Consider the following 20076-nt stretch of genomic DNA (forward strand, 5'->3'; position numbering starts at 1 on the left):
TAGAGATACGTTGCTGCTCGCTTTCCATCTTGCTCTTACTAGCTAAACCTTGGCGTAAACTAAAACCTGCGAGCTCTCTAAATTGAAAACGAACGTTGTGAATAGATATTTACGGCTGAATATTTACTGCCCACGGTAAGGGCTGCTTGAGTCTCTTTGCGAAAGATTAACATAAATGAGGGGGAAAGCAGTGGGCCTAAACCCACTTATTGCTTCGCCCAGTAGATATGGACTAAACCAAAATATACTCTCCTGTAAATGTAATAGAACTCACCCCGGGAAGATACGGTTAGTTGAAAATGTACAAATCAATTAAAGTGACCGGGAGATACCAGCAGTTCAATCCGGATAAGAGAAAACAAACGACTGCATCTTATCCCCCAGAGACCGTCCTGGCTCCATTTTATGGCTCCAGCTCACGTTGCATCTTATCCCCCAGAGAGACCGTCCTGGCTCAGACGTTGCATCTTATCCCCCAGAGAGACCGTCCTGCATCTTATCCCCCAGAGAGCTCAGACGTTGCATTTTATCCCCCAGAGAGACCGTCCTGGCTCAGACGTTGCATCTTATCCCCCAGAGAGACCGTCCTGGCTCAGACGTTGCATCTTATCCCCCAGAGAGACCGTCCTGGCTCAGACGTTGCATCTTATCCCCCAGAGAGACCGTCCTGGCTCAGACGTTGCATCTTATCCCCCAGAGAGACCGTCCTGGCTCAGACGTTGCATTTTATCCCCCAGAGAGACCGTCCTGGCTCAGACGTTGCATCTTATCCCCCAGAGAGACCGTCCTGGCTCAGACGTTGCATCTTATCCCCTAGAGAGACCGTCCTGGCTCAGACTCAGACGTTGCATTTATCCCCCAGAGAGACCGTCCTGGCTCAGACGTTGCATCTTATCCCCCAGAGAGACCGTCCTGGCTCAGACTCAGACGTTGCTCAGTTCTTTGAGAAAAGTGTGCACTTCTCCCAGTGTGTTGAAGAGATGGCTTCGGCCTTTGTACTGAACTTTCATCCGCGCAGGGTGGATGAGGTAGCCGGTGATGTTCTTCTCCTTCAGTGCTTTGGCGGCAGGTCTGAACTGCTTGTGGCGTCTGGCGAGGTCGGCGCTCATATCTGGGAAAAGGCTGACCTGACCCTCTTCCCATCGATGGCGATGTCCCCTTTGGCTCTTGCGAGTTGCAGTATCTTCTCTCTGTCTTGTTATTCATTTCTACTGGCTAATATCAATAATGAACATATTCAACAGTTCATCAAATAATGGTTTTTATTTATAACTTCTTATACCTTCTAGGGTCTTTAAGAAGCTAAATCAACTAGCTGAATGATCCTTGGTATGCCCCCGTCCCCCCGTCCCCGTCCCCCCCGTCCCCCTTGGTGCCCATCTTAAAACAATTCCATAATGTGTCAGCTTAGAAAAAGCTTTCTTTGGTGCCAAATTTGAGCAAATTACAAACATTTTTTACTAACGAATGCTATTAACTCGATTCATTATTTAAATCGTTTGACGACAGCCCTAATCTTATATCGTTCCTTCGGAAAGAATTCACACCCCTCGACATATTCACATTTTATTATGTGACAACCTGATTTCAAAATGGATGACATTTGTTAAGAATCTCACCCATCTACACACAATAACCCATAATGACAAAGTGACAGCCAGCCAGCCAGCCAGCCAGCCAGCCAGACAGACAGACAGACAGACAGACAGACAGACAGACAGACAGACAGACAGACAGACAGACACACGGACAGACCATACAGTCAGGGAAGAGTCTGATACAATGAGAGAGTTATTTCCCCTGTTGGTTATAATAGGACTGGGTGTAACCGTTAGCCTGGTGTGACTGCTAGCACGGACAGACAGCCAGACAGCCAGACAGACAGACAGACAGACAGACAGACAGACAGACAGACAGACAGACAGACAGACAGACAGACAGACAGTACATCAGACAGACGGACAGACAGTACATCAGACAGACGGACAGACAGACAGCCAGACAGACAGACAGACAGACAGACAGACAGACAGACAGACAGACAGACAGACAGACAGACAGACAGACAGACAGACAGACAGACAGACAGGAGGTTGGAAGGGAGATACTTCTCTAATGGAACATCGCTAAGTCTGTAATAGTACTCGTTAAAGTGGAACTGACAGTGTGTTAACTACTTTGTAGATATGAAAGAAATAGACAATCATAATATCTGTCAAAATCCCAGTTTATGCTATAAAACCAACTTTGTAACATTCCATGAGTAAGGCAATGTTGGCAGAACCGATGGATGCAGTTCAATGCATGATTAATAGAATTCACCAATACATTTCTTAGTATTCCCAAAAAAAGCATATTGCTATCGGGTTGTAAATCGCAGCTGGCCTGGTACGTTGTTTACTGCCTCCCATTCGGGATCCACTGTTTCAGTTTCAACGACTCAATATTCTGGACAAAAACATACCTATGTTATAAAGGCTGGGAGTGTCACTACAATCAAACAAGCAAAAGGCAATGATCACAAGTCAGTGTTAACGTGGCTAGTAGCCTAGCGTATCTATTTATGTAGCGAGCTAAAAGCACAGAGCCTAACGTTAGCTAGCTAGCTGTTTAGGAGGATGACATGTCATTGGAAGGAGAGGGTGAGTGACTGACCCTTTTTCCCCCTCATATCGTTTTTCGGTGGCTATACACAGCAGGGCAGGGTAGCCTAGTGGTTAGAGTGTTGGACTAGTAAGCGAAAGGTTGCAAGTTCGAATCCCCGAGCTGACAAGGTACAAATCTGTCATTCTGCCCCTGAACAGGCAGTTAACCCACTGTTCCTAGGCTGTCATTGAAAGTAAGAATTTGTTCTAGTAAAATTAAAATTAAATGTTGGAAGTTGAAAAACTGCATATCCAGACGCTCTGAAATTTCAGAGCGTCTCGTCTGTATGCCAGAGCGAAGAATAACTGACGAAAATACATTTACGAACGAAAACCCACTGAATTCTCACCCCCCCCCCTTTAAGATTTAGATGCACTATTGTAAAGTGACTATTCTACTGGATGTCATAAGGTGAATGCACCAATTTGTAAGTCGCTCTGGATAAGAGCGTCTGCTAAATGACTTAAATGTAATGTAATGAATATGACCGGGGTTTAGTAAACGTAGGCAAACAAAAAGTAATAATTAATCAAGAACGTTCTAGATAACATGTAAACAGCCTAACAGCTCTGTTACGGTGAGTAAAATGGTCAGAGTGAGGTGTTCTCCGCTAGCCAACTTTAGCCAGTTAGCTGGAGTGCTTGGTTGGGACAAGCATGCATTGGCAGGCAAGCTGCAGAAGGACGAGCAGTCTACTTACTCTTCCCCATTGTTTATCTCGATGAAAAAGTTTGAGAGGTTTTATCTAACGTTCCTTTGTTAGATCTAAGCTCATCTTGATCTGGCTAGCATTAGTTATTGATCTGGCTAGCATTAGTTGTTGATCTGGCTAGCATTAGTTATTGATCTGGCTAGCATTAGATGTTGATCTGGCTAGCATTAGTTATTGATCTGGCTAGCATTAGTTATTGATCTGGCTAGCATTAGTTATTGATCTGGCAAGCATTAGTTATTGATCTGGCTAGCATTAGTTATTGATCTGGCAAGCATTAGCTGTTGATCTGGCAAGCATTAGTTATTGATCTGGCAAGCATTAGCTGTTGATCTGGCTAGCATTAGTTATTGATCTGGCAAGCATTAGTTATTGATCTGGCTAGCATTAGTTATTGATCTGGCAAGCATTAGCTGTTGATCTGGCTAGCATTAGTTATTGATCTGGCTAGCATTAGTTATTGATCTGGCTAGCATTAGTTATTGATCTGGCTAGCATTAGTTATTGATCTGGCTAGCATTAGCTGTTGATCTGGCTAGCATTAGTTATTGATCTGGCTAGCATTAGTTATTGATCTGGCTAGCATTAGTTATTGATCTGGCTAGCATTAGTTGTTGATCTGGCTAGCATTAGTTATTGATCTGGCTAGCATTAGCTGTTGATCTGGCTAGCATTAGTTATTGATCTGGCTAGCATTAGTTATTGATCTGGCTAGCATTAGCTGTTGATCTGGCTAGCATTAGCTGTTGATCTGGCTAGCATTAGTTGTTGATCTGGCTAGCATTAGTTGTTGATCTGGCTAGCATTAGTTGTTGATCTGGCTAGCATTAGTTATTGATCTGGCTAGCATTAGCTGTTGATCTGGCTAGCATTAGTTATTGATCTGGCTAGCATTAGCTGTTGATCTGGCTAGCATTAGCTGTTGATCTGGCAAGCATTAGTTGTTGATCTGGCTAGCATTAGTTGTTGATCTGGCTAGCATTAGCTGTTGATCTGGCTAGCATTAGCTGTTGATCTGGCTAGCATCAGTTATTGATCTGGCTAGCATTAGCTGTTGATCTGGCTAGCATTAGTTATTGATCTGGCTAGCATTAGTTATTGATCTGGCTAGCATTAGCTGTTGATCTGGCTAGCATTAGCTGTTGATCTGGCTAGCATTAGTTATTGATCTGGCTAGCATTAGTTATTGATCTGGCTAGCATTAGTTATTGATCTGGCTAGCATTAGTTGTTGATCTGGCTAGCATTAGTTGTTGATCTGGCTAGCATTAGTTATTGATCTGGCTAGCATTAGCTGTTGATCTGGCTAGCATTAGTTGTTGATCTGGCTAGCATTAGTTGTTGATCTGGCTAGCATTAGTTGTTGATCTGGCTAGCATTAGCTGTTGATCTGGCTAGCATTAGCTGTTGATCTGGCTAGCATTAGTTATTGATCTGGCTAGCATTAGCTGTTGATCTGGCTAGCATTAGTTGTTGATCTGGCTAGCATTAGCTGTTGATCTGGCTAGCATTAGCTGTTGATCTGGCAAGCATTAGTTGTTGATCTGGCTAGCATTAGTTGTTGACCTTTATTAAACACCAGAGGACTTCCTGCTGAACCAACATGACCTTTATTAAACACCAGAGGACTTCCTGCTGAACCAACATGACCTTTATGAAACACCAGAGGACTTCCTGCTGTACCAACATGACCTTAATTAAACACCAGAGGACTTCCTGCTGAACCAACATGACCTTAATTAAACACCAGAGGACTTCCTGCTGAACCAACATGACCTTTATTAAACACCAGAGGACTTCCTGCTGAACCAACATGACCTTTATTAAACACCAGAGGACTTCCTGCTGTACCAACATGACCTTTATTAAACACCAGAGGACTTCCTGCTGAACCAACATGACCTTTATTAAACACCAGAGGACTTCCTGCTGAACCAACATGACCTTTATGAAACACCAGAGGACTTCCTGCTGAACCAACATGACCTTTATGAAACACCAGAGGACTTCCTGCTGAACCAACATGACCTTTATTAAACACCAGAGGACTTCCTGCTGAACCAACATGACCTTTATTAAACACCAGAGGACTTCCTGCTGAACCAACATGACCTTTATTAAACACCAGAGGACTTCCTGCTGAACCAACATGACCTTTATTAAACACCAGAGGACTTCCTGCTGAACCAACATGACCTTTATGAAACACCAGAGGACTTCCTGCTGAACCAACATGACCTTTATTAAACACCAGAGGACTTCCTGCTGAAACAACATGACCTTTATGAAACACCAGAGGACTTCCTGCTGAACCAACATGACCTTTATGAAACACCAGAGGACTTCCTGCTGAACCAACATTACCTTTATTAAACACCAGAGCACTTCCTGCCGTCTGTCTCTCCATCATTACCAACTGTTGTCCTGGAATGTGTCCCAAATGGCCCCTGTGTTGTCTATGTAGTGCCCTCATGTTGCCCAGAGCCATTTGGGGTAAGTCTTAGACCAAGGTTAGTGAGGCTCCGTTCAGAATGTGTCCCAAATGGCCCCTGTGTTGTCTATGTAGTGCCCTCATGTTGCCCAGCGCCATATGGGGTAAGTCTTAGACCAAGGTTAGTGAGGCTCCGTTCAGAATGTGTCCCACCATTCCCTATAGCCTACCCCATAGAGCTCTGTTCTCTAACCACGCCCTATAGCCTACCCCATAGAGCTCTGTTCTCTAACCATGCCCTATAGCCTACCCCATAGAGCTCTGTCCTCTAACCATGCCATATAGCCTACCTCATAGAGCTCTGTTCTCTAACCATGCCCTATAGCCTACCTCATAGAGCTCTGTAATCTAACCATTCCCTATAGCCTACCCCATAGAGCTCTGTTCTCTAACCATGCCCTATAGCCTACCCCATAGATCTCTGTTCTCTAAATGCCCTATAGCCTACCCCATAGAGCTCTGTTCTCTAACCATGCCCTATAGCCTACCCCATAGAGCTCTGTTCTCTAACCATGCCCTATAGCCTACCCCATAGAGCTCTGTTCTCTAACCATCCCCTATAGCCTACCCCATAGATCTCTGTTCTCTAACCATGCCCTATAGCCTACCCCATAGAGCTCTGTTCTCTAACCATGCCCTATAGCCTACCCCATAGAGCTCTGTTATCTAACCATTCCCTATAGCCTACCCCATAGAGCTCTGTTCTCTAACCATGCCCTATAGCCTACCCCATAGATCTCTGTTCTCTAACCATGCCCTATAGCCTACCCCATAGAGCTCTGTTATCTAACCATGCCCTATAGCCTACCCCATAGAGCTCTGTTCTCTAACCATGCCCCATAGCCTACTCCATAGAGCTCTGTTCTCTAACCATGACCTATAGCCTACCCCATAGAGCTCTGTTCTCTAACCATCCCCTATAGCCTACCCCATAGAGTTCTGTTCTCTAACCATGCCCTATAGCCTACCCCATAGAGCTCTGTTCTCTAACCATCCCCTATAGCCTACCCCATAGAGCTCTGTTCTCTAACCATCCCCTATAGCCTACCCCATAGAGCTCTGTTCTCTAACCATGCCCTATAGCCTACCCCATAGAGCTCTGTTCTCTAACCACGCCCTATAGCCTACCCCATAGAGCTCTGTTCTCTAACCATGCCCTATAGCCTACCCCATAGAGCTCTGTTCTCTAACCATGTTATAGACTACCCCATAGAGCTCTGTTCTCTAACCATGCCCTATAGCCTACCCCATAGAGCTCTGTTCTCTAACCATGCCCTATAACCTACCCCATAGAGCTCTGTTCTCTAACCATTCCCTAGCCTACCCCATAGATCTAACCACGCCCTATAGCCTACCCCATAGAGCTCTGTTCTCTAACCATGCCCTATAGTCTACCCCATAGCTCTGTTCTCTAACCATGCCCTAGAGTCTACCCCATAGAGCTCTGTTCTCTAACCATGCCCTATAGCCTACCCCATAGAGCTCTGTTCTCTAACCATGCCCTATTGCCTACCCCATAGAGCTCTGTTCTCTAACCATGCCCTATAGCCTACCCCATAGAGCTCTGTCCTCTAGCCATATAGCCTACCTCATAGAGCTCTGTTCTCTAACCATGCCCTATAGCCTACCCATAGAGCTCTGTTCTCTAACCATGCCCTATAACCTACCCTATAGAGCTCTGTTCTCTAACCACGCCCTATAGCCTACCCCATAGAGCTCTGTTCTCTAACCATGCCCTATAGCCTACCCCATAGAGCTCTGTTATCTAACCATTCCCTACAGCCTACCCCATAGAGCTCTGTTCTCCAACCATCTGCCTACCCTATAGAGCTCTGTTCTCTAACCATGCCCTATAGCCTACCCCATAGAGCTCTGTAATTCATTCCCTATAGCCTACCCCATAGAGCTCTGTTCTCTAACCATGCCCTATAGCCTACCCCATAGATCTCTGTTCTCTAACCATGCCCTATAGCCTACCCCATAGAGCTCTGTTCTCTAACCATGCCCTATAGCCTACCCCATAGAGCTCTGTTCTCTAACCATGCCCTATAGCCTACCCCATAGAGCTCTGTTCTCTAACCATCCCCTATAGCCTACCCCATAGATCTCTGTTCTCTAACCATGCCCTATAGCCTACCCCATAGAGCTCTGTTCTCTAACCATGCCCTATAGCCTACCCCATAGAGCTCTGTTATCTAACCATTCCCTATAGCCTACCCCATAGAGCTCTGTTCTCTAACCATGCCCTATAGCCTACCCCATAGATCTCTGTTCTCTAACCATGCCCTATAGCCTACCCCATAGAGCTCTGTTATCTAACCATGCCCTATAGCCTACCCCATAGAGCTCTGTTCTCTAACCATGCCCCATAGCCTACTCCATAGAGCTCTGTTCTCTAACCATGCCCTATAGCCTACCCCATAGAGCTCTGTTCTCTAACCATGCCCTATAGCCTACCCCATAGAGCTCTGTTCTCTAACCATGCCCTATAGCCTACCCCATAGAGCTCTGTTCTCTAACCATGCCCTATAGCCTACCCCATAGAGCTCTGTTCTCTAACCATCCCCTATAGCCTACCCCATAGATCTCTGTTCTCTAACCATGCCCTATAGCCTACCCCATAGAGCTCTGTTCTCTAACCATGCCCTATAGCCTACCCCATAGAGCTCTGTTATCTAACCATGCCCTATAGCCTACCCCATAGAGCTCTAACCATGCCCTATAGCCTACCCCATAGAGCTCTGCTAACCATGCCCTTAGCCTACCCCATAGAGCTCATCTAACCATGCCCTATAGCCTACCCCATAGAGCTCTGTTCTCTAACCATGTTCTCTAACCCCTATAGCCTACCCCATAGAGCTCTGTTCTCTAACCATCCCCTATAGCCTACCCCATAGAGTTCTGTTCTCTAACCATGCCCTATAGCCTACCCCATAGAGCTCTGTTAACCATCCCCTAAGCCCATAGATGTTCTCTAACCATCCCCTATAGCCTACCCCATAGAGCTCTGTTCTCTAACCATGCCCTATAGCCTACCCCATAGAGCTCTGTTCTCTAACCATGCCCTATAGCCTACCCCATAGAGCTCTGTTCTCTAACCATGCCCTATAGCCTACCCCATAGAGCTCTGTTCTCTAACCATTGCCCTATAGACTACCCCATAGAGCTCTGTTCTCTAACCATGCCCTATAGCCTACCCCATAGAGCTCTGTTCTCTAACCATGCCCTATAACCTACCCTATAGAGCTCTGTTCTCTAACCATTCCCTATAGAGAGCTCTGTTCTCTAACCATGCCCTATAGCCTACCCCATAGAGCTCTGTTCTCTAACATGCATGCCCATAGAGCTAGTTCTCTAACCTAGTCTACCCCATAGAGCTCTGTTCTCTAACCATGCCCTATAGCCTACCCCATAGAGCTCTGTTCTCTAACCATGCCCTATTAGCCTACCCCATAGAGCTCTGTTCTCTAACCATGCCCTATAGCCTACCCCATAGAGCTCTGTCCTCTAACCATGCCATATAGCCTACCTCATAGAGCTCTGTTCTCTAACCATGCCCTATAGCCTACCTCATAGAGCTCTGTTCTCTAACCATGCCCTATAACCTACCCTGTAGAGCTCTGTTCTCTAACCATGCCCTATAGCCTACCCCATAGAGCTCTGTTCTCTAACCATGCCCTATAGCCTACCCCATAGAGCTCTGTTATAACCATTCCCTACAGCCTACCCCATAGAGCTCTGTTCTCCAACCATCCCCTATAGCCTACCCTATAGAGCTCTGTTCTCTAACCACCCCTATAGCCTACCCCATAGAGCTCTGTTAATCTAACCATTGCCCTATAGCCTACCCCATAGAGCTCTGTTCTCTAACCATGCCCTATAGCCTACCCCATAGATCTCTGTTCTCTAACCATGCCCTATAGCCTACCCCATAGAGCTCTGTTCTCTAACCATGCCCTATAGCCTACCCCATAGAGCTCTGTTCTCTAACCATGCCCTATAGCCTACCCCATAGAGCTCTGTTCTCTAACCATCCCCTATAGCCTACCCCATAGATCTCTGTTCTCTAACCATGCCCTATAGCCTACCCCATAGAGCTCTGTTAACCATGCCCTATAGCCTACCCCCCCTATAGCCTACCCCATAGAGCTCTGTTCTCTAACCATGCCCTATAGCCTACCCCATAGATCTCTGTTCTCTAAATGCCCTATAGCCTACCCCATAGAGCTCTGTTATCTAACCATGCCCTATAGCCTACCCCATAGAGCTCTGTTCTCTAACCATGCCCCATAGCCTACCCATAGAGCTCTGTTCTCTAACCATGACCTATAGCCTACCCCATAGAGCTCTGTTCTCTAACCATCCCCTATAGCCTACCCCATAGAGTTCTGTTCTCTAACCATGCCCTATAGCCTACCCCATAGAGCTCTGTTCTCTAACCATCCCCTATAGCCTACCCCATAGAGCTCTGTTCTCTAACCATCCCCTATAGCCTACCCCATAGAGCTCTGTTCTCTAACCATGCCCTATAGCCTACCCCATAGAGCTCTGTTCTCTAACCACGCCCTATAGCCTACCCCATAGAGCTCTGTTCTCTAACCATGCCCTATAGCCTACCCCATAGAGCTCTGTTCTCTAACCATGCCCTATAGACTACCCCATAGAGCTCTGTTCTCTAACCATGCCCTATAGCCTACCCCATAGAGCTCTGTTCTCTAACCATGCCCTATAACCTACCCCATAGAGCTCTGTTCTCTAACCATTCCCTATAGCCTACCCCATAGAGCTCTGTTCTCTAACCACGCCCTATAGCCTACCCCATAGAGCTCTGTTCTCTAACCATGCCCTATAGTCTACCCCATAGAGCTCTGTTCTCTAACCATGCCCTATAGCCTACCCCATAGAGCTCTGTTCTCTAACCATGCCCTATAGCCTACCCCATAGAGCTCTGTTCTCTAACCATGCCCTATAGCCTACCCCATAGAGCTCTGGCCAGAAGTAGTGCACTATATAGGGAATAGGTTACCATTTGTGACCCGGCCACTGTGACCGAGTAGACACCCCCTCCACTGCCTGTGGTCCAACCATCGTCTAGAGAGGGTACCAAGATAGGCCACTGCTTAAACATCTATGATAACAGTCAGATATCACATTCATAATAACATTCAATTTCACAACTTCCTCAAAACATCTTCTTCTTGTGTTACATCTTGTTCATCACTTCAAGTGATCCAGCTGGTGATGTCATTCACTGTTTTGTTTTTTACCTCACTGACAACGTTTACAAAAACAGACGATGGTGATATGAGTCAGAGTGACTGAGTCTGTGTGATTGAGTCTCTGTGACTGAGTTAGTGTGATTGAGTCTCTGTGACTGAGTTAGTGTGACTGAGTATGTGTGACTGAATCAGAGTGACTGAGTTAGTGTCACTGAGTTAGTGTCACTGAGTTAGTGTGACTGAGTCAGAGTGACTGAGTTAGTGTGTTTGAGTCTGTGTTACTGAGTCAGTGTGACTGAGTCTGTGTGATTGAGTCTCTGTGACTGAGTTAGTGTGACTGAGTATGTGTGACTGAATCAGAGTGACTGAGTCAGTAGACAGGCTGATGTACAGCCCTCAGCTGTAGATCTCTGGTAAGGCAGGGATGGAGGGATGAGCAGATAGAGGGGGTGGAGGGAGGACTGAAATCATCGTGCTGCTCTGAGATCATCCACTGTCCCATTATTCAGTTATTCTCCAGCTCTCTGTGTTTCAGCCAGAGAAACAGAGTCTACAGCTCTCTGTGTTTCAGCCAGAGACAGAGTCTACAGCTCTCTGTGTTTCAGCCAGAGAGACAGAGTCTACAGCTCTCTGTGTTTCAGCCAGAGACAGAGTCTACAGCTCTCTGTGTTTCAGCCAGAGAGAGTCTACAGCTCTCTGTGTTTCAGCCAGAGAAACAGAGTCTACAGCTCTCTGTGTTTCAGCCAGAAACAGAGTCTACAGCTCTCTGTGTTTCAGCCAGAGAAACAGAGTCTACAGCTCTCTGTGTTTCAGCCAGAGAGACAGAGTCTACAGCTCTCTGTGTTTCAGCCAGAGAAACAGAGTCTACAGCTCTCTGTGTTTCAGACAGAGAGAGTCTACAGCTCTCTGTGTTTCAGCCAGAGAGACAGAGTCTACAGCTCTCTGTGTTTCAGCCAGAGAAACAGAGTCTACAGCTCTCCGTGTTTCAGCCAGAGACAGAGTCTACAGCTCTCTGTGTTTCAGCCAGAGAAACAGTCTACAGCTCTCTGTCTGTCTGTCTGTCTGTCTGTCTGTCTGTCTGTCTGTCTGTCTGTCTGTCTGTCTGTCTGTCTGTCTGTCTGTCTGTCTGTCTGTCTTTCATACTAGCAGATCAGTAGAGTCTCATCTCCATCCTCCTCCTCCTCCTCCTCTTCCTCACTGCTGCTGGGCACCCCTATACCCCTCCCCTCCTCCTCCTCCTCCTCTTCCTCTCCTGGGTTGGCACTTCCAGGGCATGGAACCTCTGACTGTCGTCTGAAGACCCCGAGGGGGATGACGTCAGGGGGGAGGTCAGGGGGTGGTGGCAGGGCGGCTGGGAGTCTGGAGGGGGAAGGACAGGGGGGGTAACGGGGGAGGTGAGCCCCATGGGGGAGTAGCGTCGTAGAGCCACCCCTCTCAGGTTGGCAGCCAGCCCCAAGACCAGCTTCCTGGAGGCCCGGCGAGTGTAATGACCTGTGCTGCCCTCTAGGGGGCACTGCTGGCTCAGTATGCTGGGGGCAGATGTTAATGAGTCACTCTGCTGCCCAGGGGTGGAGAGCTCGCTGAGGGGCAACCTAACCCTGCTACCCGGGCTATCTGGGGAACAAGGAGACGCCTCGGATGGTTCACTGTCAGAGGGGGAGGGTGGGGAGTGGGGAGACTCCAAGGAGGGGTGGGAGGACTGGGACTGTGACAAGGCCTGGGTGTGGGCATGCAGGGTGAAGCCTACTGCTGCTGTAGAGCAGCGGGAGGGGGTCCTTGCTGGTCCCATGCCCGCCATGCCTCCCACCATGCCCGCCCCGCCACCTCCATCCCCAGCCCTGGCTCCAGGTCCCTCCGAGGTGTGGTAGGAGTGCAGGCCCAGAGCCACCTGAGACCCGGGGGGTGTGAGGAGGGGGATCTGGCCGCGGAGACGGGTCCCTCGGTGGAACAGGCGGTTCCAAAGGCGCCTCAGGCGGCGATGTGACGTGGCCCGGCGGGAGGAGTGTCTTCTGATCTGCCTACGCATCGCTGTACGGATGTTCTGGAGCATGGAGGCCTGGATGAGGGGAGGTAGGGGGGAGGGAGGGAGGGAGAGAGGGAGAGAGGGAGGTAGGGGGAGGTAGGGAGGGAGGGAGGGAGGGAGGGAGGGAGGGAGGAGAGGAGGGAGGGAGGGAGGGAGGGAGGGAGGGGGAGGGAGGGAGGGAGGGAGGGAGAGAGAGAGAGAGGGAGGGAGGGAGGGGGAGGGAGGGAGGGAGGGAGGGAGGGAGGGAGGGAGGGAGGGAGGGAGGGAGGGAGGGAGGGAGGGAGGGAGGGAGGGAGGGAGGGAGGGAGGGAGGGAGGGGGAGGAGGAGGGAGGGGAGGGAGGGAGGGAGAGAGGGAGGGAGAGAGGGAGGAGGGAGGGAGGGAGGGAGGGAGGGAGGGGGAGGTAGGGAGGGAGAGGAGGTAGGGGAGGGAGGGAGGGAGGGAGGGAGGGAGGGAAAGAGGGAGGGAGGGAGAGGGAGGGAGGGAGGGAGGGAGGGGAGGGGGAGGGAGGGGGAGGGAGGGAGGGAGGGAGGGGGAGGGGAGGGAGGTAGGGAGGGAGGGGGAGGGAGGGAGGGAGGGAGGGAGGGAGGGAGAGAGGGAGGGAGGGAGGGAGGGAGGGAGAGAGGGAGGGAGGGAGGGAGGGAGGGAGGAGAGGGGGAGGGGGAGGGGGGAGGGAGGGGGAGGGAGGGAGGGAGGGAGGGAGGGAGGGAGGGAGGGAGGGAGGGAGGGAGGGAGGGAGGGAGGGAGGAGAGAGGGAGGGAGGGAGGGAGGGGAGGTAGAGAGGGAGGGAGGGGGAGGGGAGGTAGAGAGGGAGGGAGGGGAGGTAGAGAGGGAGGGAGGGAGAGGAGGTAGGGAGGGAGGGAGGGAGGGAGGGAGGGAGGGAGGGAGGGAGGGGGAGGGAGGGAGGGAGGGAGGGAGGGAGGGAGGGAGGGAGGGAGGGAGAGGAGGGAGGGAGGGAGGGGAGGGGAGGGAGGGAGGGAGGGAGGGAGGGAGGGAGGGAGAGGGAGGGAGGGAGGGGGAGGGAGGGAGGGGGAGGGAGAGAGGGAGAGAGGGAGGGAGAGGGAGGGAGAGGAGGTAGGGAGGGAGGGAGGGAGGGAGGGGGAGGGGGAGGGAGGGAGGGAGAGAGGGAGGGGGAGGGAGGGAGGGAGAGAGGGAGGGAGGGAGGGAGGGAGGGAGGGAGGGAGGGAGGGAGAGGAGGGAGGGAGGGAGGGAGGGAGGGAGAGAGGGAGGGAGGGGAGGGAGAGGGAGGGAGGGAGGGAGGGAGGGAGGGAGGGAGGGAGGGAGGGAGGGAGAGAGGGAGGGAGGGAGAGAGGGAGGGAGGGAGGGAGAGAGAGAGAGAGAGAGAGAGAGAGAGGGAGGGAGGGAGGGAGGGAGGGAGAGGAGGAAGGGGAGGGGAGGGAGGGAGAGGAGGTAGGGGGAGGGAGGGAGGGAGGGAGGGAGGAGGGAGGGAGGGAGAGGAGGTGAGGGAGGGAGGTAGGGGAGGGAGGGAGGGAGGGGGAGAGGAGGGAGGGAGGGAGGGAGGGAGGGAGAGGAGGTAGGGAGGGAGGGAGGGAGGGAGGGAGGGAGGAGAGGGAGGGAGGGAGGGAGGGAGGGAGGGAGGGAGGGAGAGAGGGAGGGAGGGAGGGAGAGAGGGAGGGAGGGAGGGAGAGAGAGAGAGAGAGAGAGAGAGAGGGAGGGAGGGAGGGAGGGAGGGAGGGAGAGGAGGAAGGGGAGGGAGGGAGGGAGGGAGGGAGAGGAGGTAGGGGAGGTAGGGGAGGGAGGGAGGGGGGGAGGGAGGGAGGGAGAGGAGGTGAGGGAGGGGAGGTAGGGGAGGGAGGGAGGGAGAGGAGGGAGGGAGGGAGGGAGGGAGGGAGGGGAGGGAGGGGAGGGAGAGGAGGTAGGGAGGAGAGAGGAGGGAGGGAGGGAGGGAGGGAGGGAGGGAGGGAGGGAGAGAGGGAGGGAGGAGAGGGGGAGGGAGGGAGAGAGGGAGGGAGAGAGGGAGGGAGAGAGGGAGGGAGAGAGGGAGGGAGGGAGGAGGGAGGGAGGGAGGGAGGGAGGGAGGGAGGGAGGGAGGAGAGGAGGTAGGGAGGGAGAGGAGGTAGGGAGGGAGGGAGGGAGGGAGGGAGGGAGAGGAGGTAGGGGAGGGAGGGAGGGGAGGTAGGGGGAGGGAGGGAGGGAGAGGAGGTAGGGGAGGGAGGGAGGGAGGGAGGGGAGGGAGAGGAGGTAGGGAGAGACAGGAGGTAGGGAGGGAGAGAGGGAGGGAGGGAGAGAGGGAGAGGAGGTAGGGAGGGAGGGAGGGAGGGAGAGAGGGAGAGAGGGAGGGAGGGGAGGGAGAGGAGGTAGGGAGAGAGAGGAGGTAGGGAGGGAGAGAGGGAGGGAGGGAGAGAGGGAGGGAGGGAGAGGAGGTAGGGAGGGAGGGAGGGAGGGAGGGAGGGAGGGAGGGAGGGAGGGAGAGAGGGAGGGAGGGAGGGAGGGAGGGAGGGGAGGGAGAGGAGGTAGGGAGAGAGAGGAGGGAGGGAGGGAGGGGAGGGAGAGGAGGTAGGGAGAGACAGGAGGTAGGGAGGGAGAGAGGGAGGGAGGGAGAGAGGGAGAGGAGGTAGGGAGGGAGGGAGGGAGGGAGGGAGAGAGGGAGAGAGGGAGGGAGGGGAGGGAGAGGAGGTAGGGAGAGAGAGGAGGTAGGGAGGGAGAGAGGGAGGGAGGGAGAGAGGGAGGGAGGGAGAGGAGGTAGGGAGGGAGGGAGGGAGGGAGGGAGGGAGGGAGGGAGGGAGGGAGGGAGGGAGGGAGGGGGAGGAGGGAGGGAGGGAGGGAGGGAGGGAGGGAGGGAGGTAGGGAGAGAGAGGAGGTAGGGAGGGAGGGAGGGAGGGAGGGAGGGAGGGAGGGAGAGGAGGTAGGGAGAGAGAGGAGGTAGGGAGGGAGGGAGGGAGGGGGGAGGGAGGGAGGGAGGGAGGGAGGGAGAGAGGGAGAGGGAGGTAGGGGGGGGAGGGAGGGAGGGAGAGAGGGAGGGAGGGAGGGAGGGAGGGAGGGAGGGAGAGGAGGTAGGGAGGGAGAGGAGGTGGGGGGGGAGGGAGGGAGGGAGGGAGGGAGGGAGGGAGGGAGGGAGGGAGGGAGGGAGGGAGGGAGGGGAGGGAGGGAGGGAGGGAGGGAGGGAGGAGAGGAGGTAGGGAGGGAGAGGAGGTAGGGGTGGGAGGGAGGGAGGGAGGGAGGGAGGGAGGGAGGGAGGGAGGGAGGAGAGGAGGTAGGGAGGGAGAGGAGGTAGGGGTGGGAGGGAGGGAGGGAGGGAGGGAGAGGAGGTAGGGGAGGGAGGGAGGGGAGGTAGGGGAGGGAGGGAGGGAGGGAGAGGAGGTAGGGGAGGGAGGGAGGGAGGGAGGGAGGGAGGGAGGGAGGGAGGGAGGGAGGGAGGGAGGGAGGGGAGGGAGAGGAGGTAGGGAGAGAGAGGAGGTAGGGAGGGAGAGAGGGAGGGAGGGAGGGAGAGAGGGAGAGGAGGTAGGGAGGGAGGGAGGGAGGGAGGGAGGGAGGGAGAGAGGGAGAGAGGGAGGGAGGGGAGGGAGAGGAGGTAGGGAGAGAGAGGAGGTAGGGAGGGAGAGAGGGAGGGAGGGAGAGAGGGAGAGGAGGTAGGGAGGGAGGGAGGGAGGGAGAGAGGGAGAGAGGGAGGGAGGGAGAGAGGGAGGGAGAGAGGGAGGGAGGGAGGGAGGGAGAGAGGGAGGGAGGGAGAGAGGGTAGGGGGGGGAGGGAGGGAGGGAGGGAGAGAAGGGAGGTAGAGAGGGAGGGAGGGAGGGAGGGAGGGGGGGAGGTAGAGAGGGAGGGAGGGAGGGAGGGAGGGAGGGGAGGTAGGGAGGGAGGGAGGGAGGGAAAACTCGTCAGCAAGACCATCAAATCTGTCAATCATTTGTTAACCCGTTGTCATGGTAACACTCAGATCTCTCCCGTCAGAAATACATCTTAACCAAGAGAGTAGCTCCAGTATTAGATATTCACACCATCAGAACACAGGCAGAACCCAGCTGCTACGAGAGCTACAGTCTGTGGGGTCAACTTTACAACAGGGATATCCACTACAGTCTGTGGTGTCAACTTTACAACAGGGATATCCACTACAGTCTGTGGTGTCAACTTTACAACAGGGATATCCACTACAGTCTGTGGTGTAAACTTTACAACAGGGACATCCACTACAGTCTGTGGTGTAAACTTTACAACAGGAATATCCACTACAGTCTGTGGTGTCAACTTTACAACAGGGATATCCACTACAGTCTGTGGTGTCAACTTTACAACAGGGACATCCACTACAGTCTGTGGTGTCAACTTTACAACAGGGATATCCACTACAGTCTGTGGTGTCAACTTTACAAAAGGGATATCCACTGCAGTCTGTGGTGTAAACTTTACAACAGGGACATCCACTACAGTCTGTGATGTAAACTTTACAACAGGGAAATCCACCCAGATCTCTGATACAGTCTGTGGTGTCAACTTTACAACAGGGATATCCACTACAGTCTGTGGTGTCAACTTTACAACAGGGACATCCACTACAGTCTGTGGTGTCAACTTTACAACAGGGATATCCACTACAGTCTGTGGTGTCAACTTTACAAAAGGGATATCCACTGCAGTCTGTGGTGTAAACTTTACAACAGGGACATCCACTACAGTCTGTGGTGTAAACTTTACAACAGGGAAATCCACCCAGATCTCTGATACAGTCTGTGGTGTAAACTTTACAACAGGGATATCCACCCAGATCTCTGATACAGTCTGTGGTGTAAACCTTACAACAGGGATATCCACTACTGTCTGTGGTGTAAACTTTACAACAGGAATATCCACTACAGTCTGTGGTGTCAACTTTACAACAGGGACATCCACTACAGTCTGTGGTGTCAACTTTACAACAGGGATATCCACTACAGTCTGTGGTGTAAACTTTACAACAGGAATATCCACTACAGTCTGTGGTGTAAACTTTACAACAGGGATATCCACAACAGTCTGTGGTGTAAACTTTACAACAGGGATATCCACTACAGTCTGTGGTGTCAACTTTACAACAGGGACATCTACCCAGATCTCTGCTACAGTCTGTGGTGTCAACTTTACAACAGGAATATCCACTACAGTCTGTGGTGTCAACTTTACAACATGAATATCCACCCAGATCTCTGCTACAGTCTGTGGTGTAAACTTTACAACAGGGACATCAACTACAGTCCGTGGTGTAAACTTTACAACAGGAATATCCACCCAGATCTCTGCTACAGTCTGTGGTGTAAACTTTACAACAGGAATATCCACTACAGTCTGTGGTGTAAACTTTACAACAGGAATATCCACCCAGATCTCTGCTACAGTCTGTGGTGTAAACTTTACAACAGGAATATCCACTACAGTCTGTGGTGTAAACTTTACAACAGGAATATCCACCCAGATCTCTGCTACAGTCTGTGGTGTAAACTTTACAACAGGGATATCCACTACAGTCTGTGGTGTAAACTTTACAACAGGGATATCCACTACAGTCTGTGGTGTAAACTTTACAACAGGGATATCCACTACAGTCTGTGGTGTAAACTTTAAAACCGGGATATCCACTACAGTCTGTGGTGTAAACTTTACAACAGGGACATCCACTACAGTCTGTGGTGTAAACTTTACAACAGGGATATCCACTACAGTCTGTGGTGTCAACTTTACAACAGGGACATCCACTACAGTCTGTGGTGTCAACTTTACAACAGGGATATCCACTACAGTCTGTGATGTAAACTTTACAACAGGGACATCCACTACAGTCTGTGGTGTCAACTTTACAACAGGGACATCCACTACAGTCTGTGGTGTCAACTTTACAACAGGGATATCCACTACAGTCTGTGGTGTCAACTTTACAACAGGGATATCCACTACAGTCTGTGGTGTCAACTTTACAACAGGGACATCCACTACAGTCTGTGGTGTCAACTTTACAACAGGGATATCCACTACAGTCTGTGGTGTCAACTTTACAACAGGAACATCCACTACAGTCTGTGGTGTCAACTTTACAACAGGGATATCCACTACAGTCTGTGGTGTAAACTTTACAACAGGGATATCCACCCAGATCTCTGCTACAGTCTGTGGTGTCAACTTTACAACAGGGACATCCACTACAGTCTGTGGTGTAAACTTTACAACAGGGATATCCACCCAGATCTCTGCTACAGTCTGTGGTGTCAACTTTACAACAGGGATATCCACTACAGTCTGTGGTGTCAACTGTACAACAGGGACATCCACTACAGTCTGTGGTGTCAACTTTACAACAGGGATATCCACTACAGTCTGTGGTGTAAACTTTACAACAGGGACATCCACTACAGTCTGTGGTGTCAACTTTACAACAGGGATATCCACCCAGATCTCTGCTACAGTCTGTGGTGTAAACTTTACAACAGGGACATCCACTACAGTCTGTGGGGTAAACTTTACAACAGGGATATATATATATCCACCCAGATCTCTGCTACAGTCTGTGGTGTCAACTTTACAACAGGGACATCCTCTACAGTCTGTGGTGTCAACTTTACAACAGGGACATCCACTACAGTCTGTGGTGTCAACTTTACAACAGGAATATCCACTACAGTCTGTGGTGTCAACTTTACAACAGGGACATCCTCTACAGTCTGTGGTGTCAACTTTACAACAGGGACATCCTCTACAGTCTGTGGTGTCAACTTTACAACAGGGATATCCACTACAGTCTGTGGTGTAAACTTTACAACAACCAGACGTTACCTGAGTGGGGTTGTAATGATAATGTATCTATAATACAGAGACTGTAGCAGTGAAACCAGACGTTACCTGAGTGGGGTTGTAATGATAATGTATCTATAATACAGAGACTGTAGCAGTGAAACCAGACGTTACCTGAGTGGGGTTGTACACAGGGAAGTCCTCCACCGGAGGGATGAGGCCCTGGGCGATCAGCTGACCATAGGAGGGCGGAGCCTCTCTCTGAACAAA

General features: G+C 51.4%; 1 protein-coding gene across 24 annotated transcripts in view; it reads right to left on the reverse strand.

The window, feature by feature from the left end:
• Window positions 1-1552: 1552 nt before the first annotated feature.
• Window positions 1553-20076, reverse strand: part of LOC127925676 (low-density lipoprotein receptor-related protein 3-like) — a 76569-nt gene continuing 58045 nt past the window's right edge. The window contains exons 9-14 of one of the 24 annotated variants that reach the window (XM_052510687.1): window positions 19981-20076; window positions 10582-13123; window positions 5218-6054; window positions 5050-5091; window positions 4924-4965; window positions 1553-4461 (exon numbers count right to left, since the gene is read on the reverse strand). The exon at window positions 19981-20076 is cut by the window's right edge and continues 37 nt beyond it. In XM_052510687.1, coding sequence (XP_052366647.1) covers window positions 12281-13123; window positions 19981-20076 — 939 coding nt within the window. In that variant the 3' untranslated portion in view covers window positions 1553-4461; window positions 4924-4965; window positions 5050-5091; window positions 5218-6054; window positions 10582-12280. Of the gene's footprint in view, window positions 4462-4923; window positions 6055-7735; window positions 8422-8825; window positions 8961-9693; window positions 9893-10152; window positions 10542-10581; window positions 13124-19980 lie in introns of those variants that run through there. The other 23 variants (XM_052510722.1, XM_052510730.1, XM_052510727.1 and 20 more) reach the window with 23 other exon arrangements.

Source organism: Oncorhynchus keta, unplaced genomic scaffold (genome assembly GCF_023373465.1).
Source record: "Oncorhynchus keta strain PuntledgeMale-10-30-2019 unplaced genomic scaffold, Oket_V2 Un_contig_6067_pilon_pilon, whole genome shotgun sequence".
Lineage (NCBI taxonomy): Eukaryota > Metazoa > Chordata > Actinopteri > Salmoniformes > Salmonidae > Oncorhynchus > Oncorhynchus keta.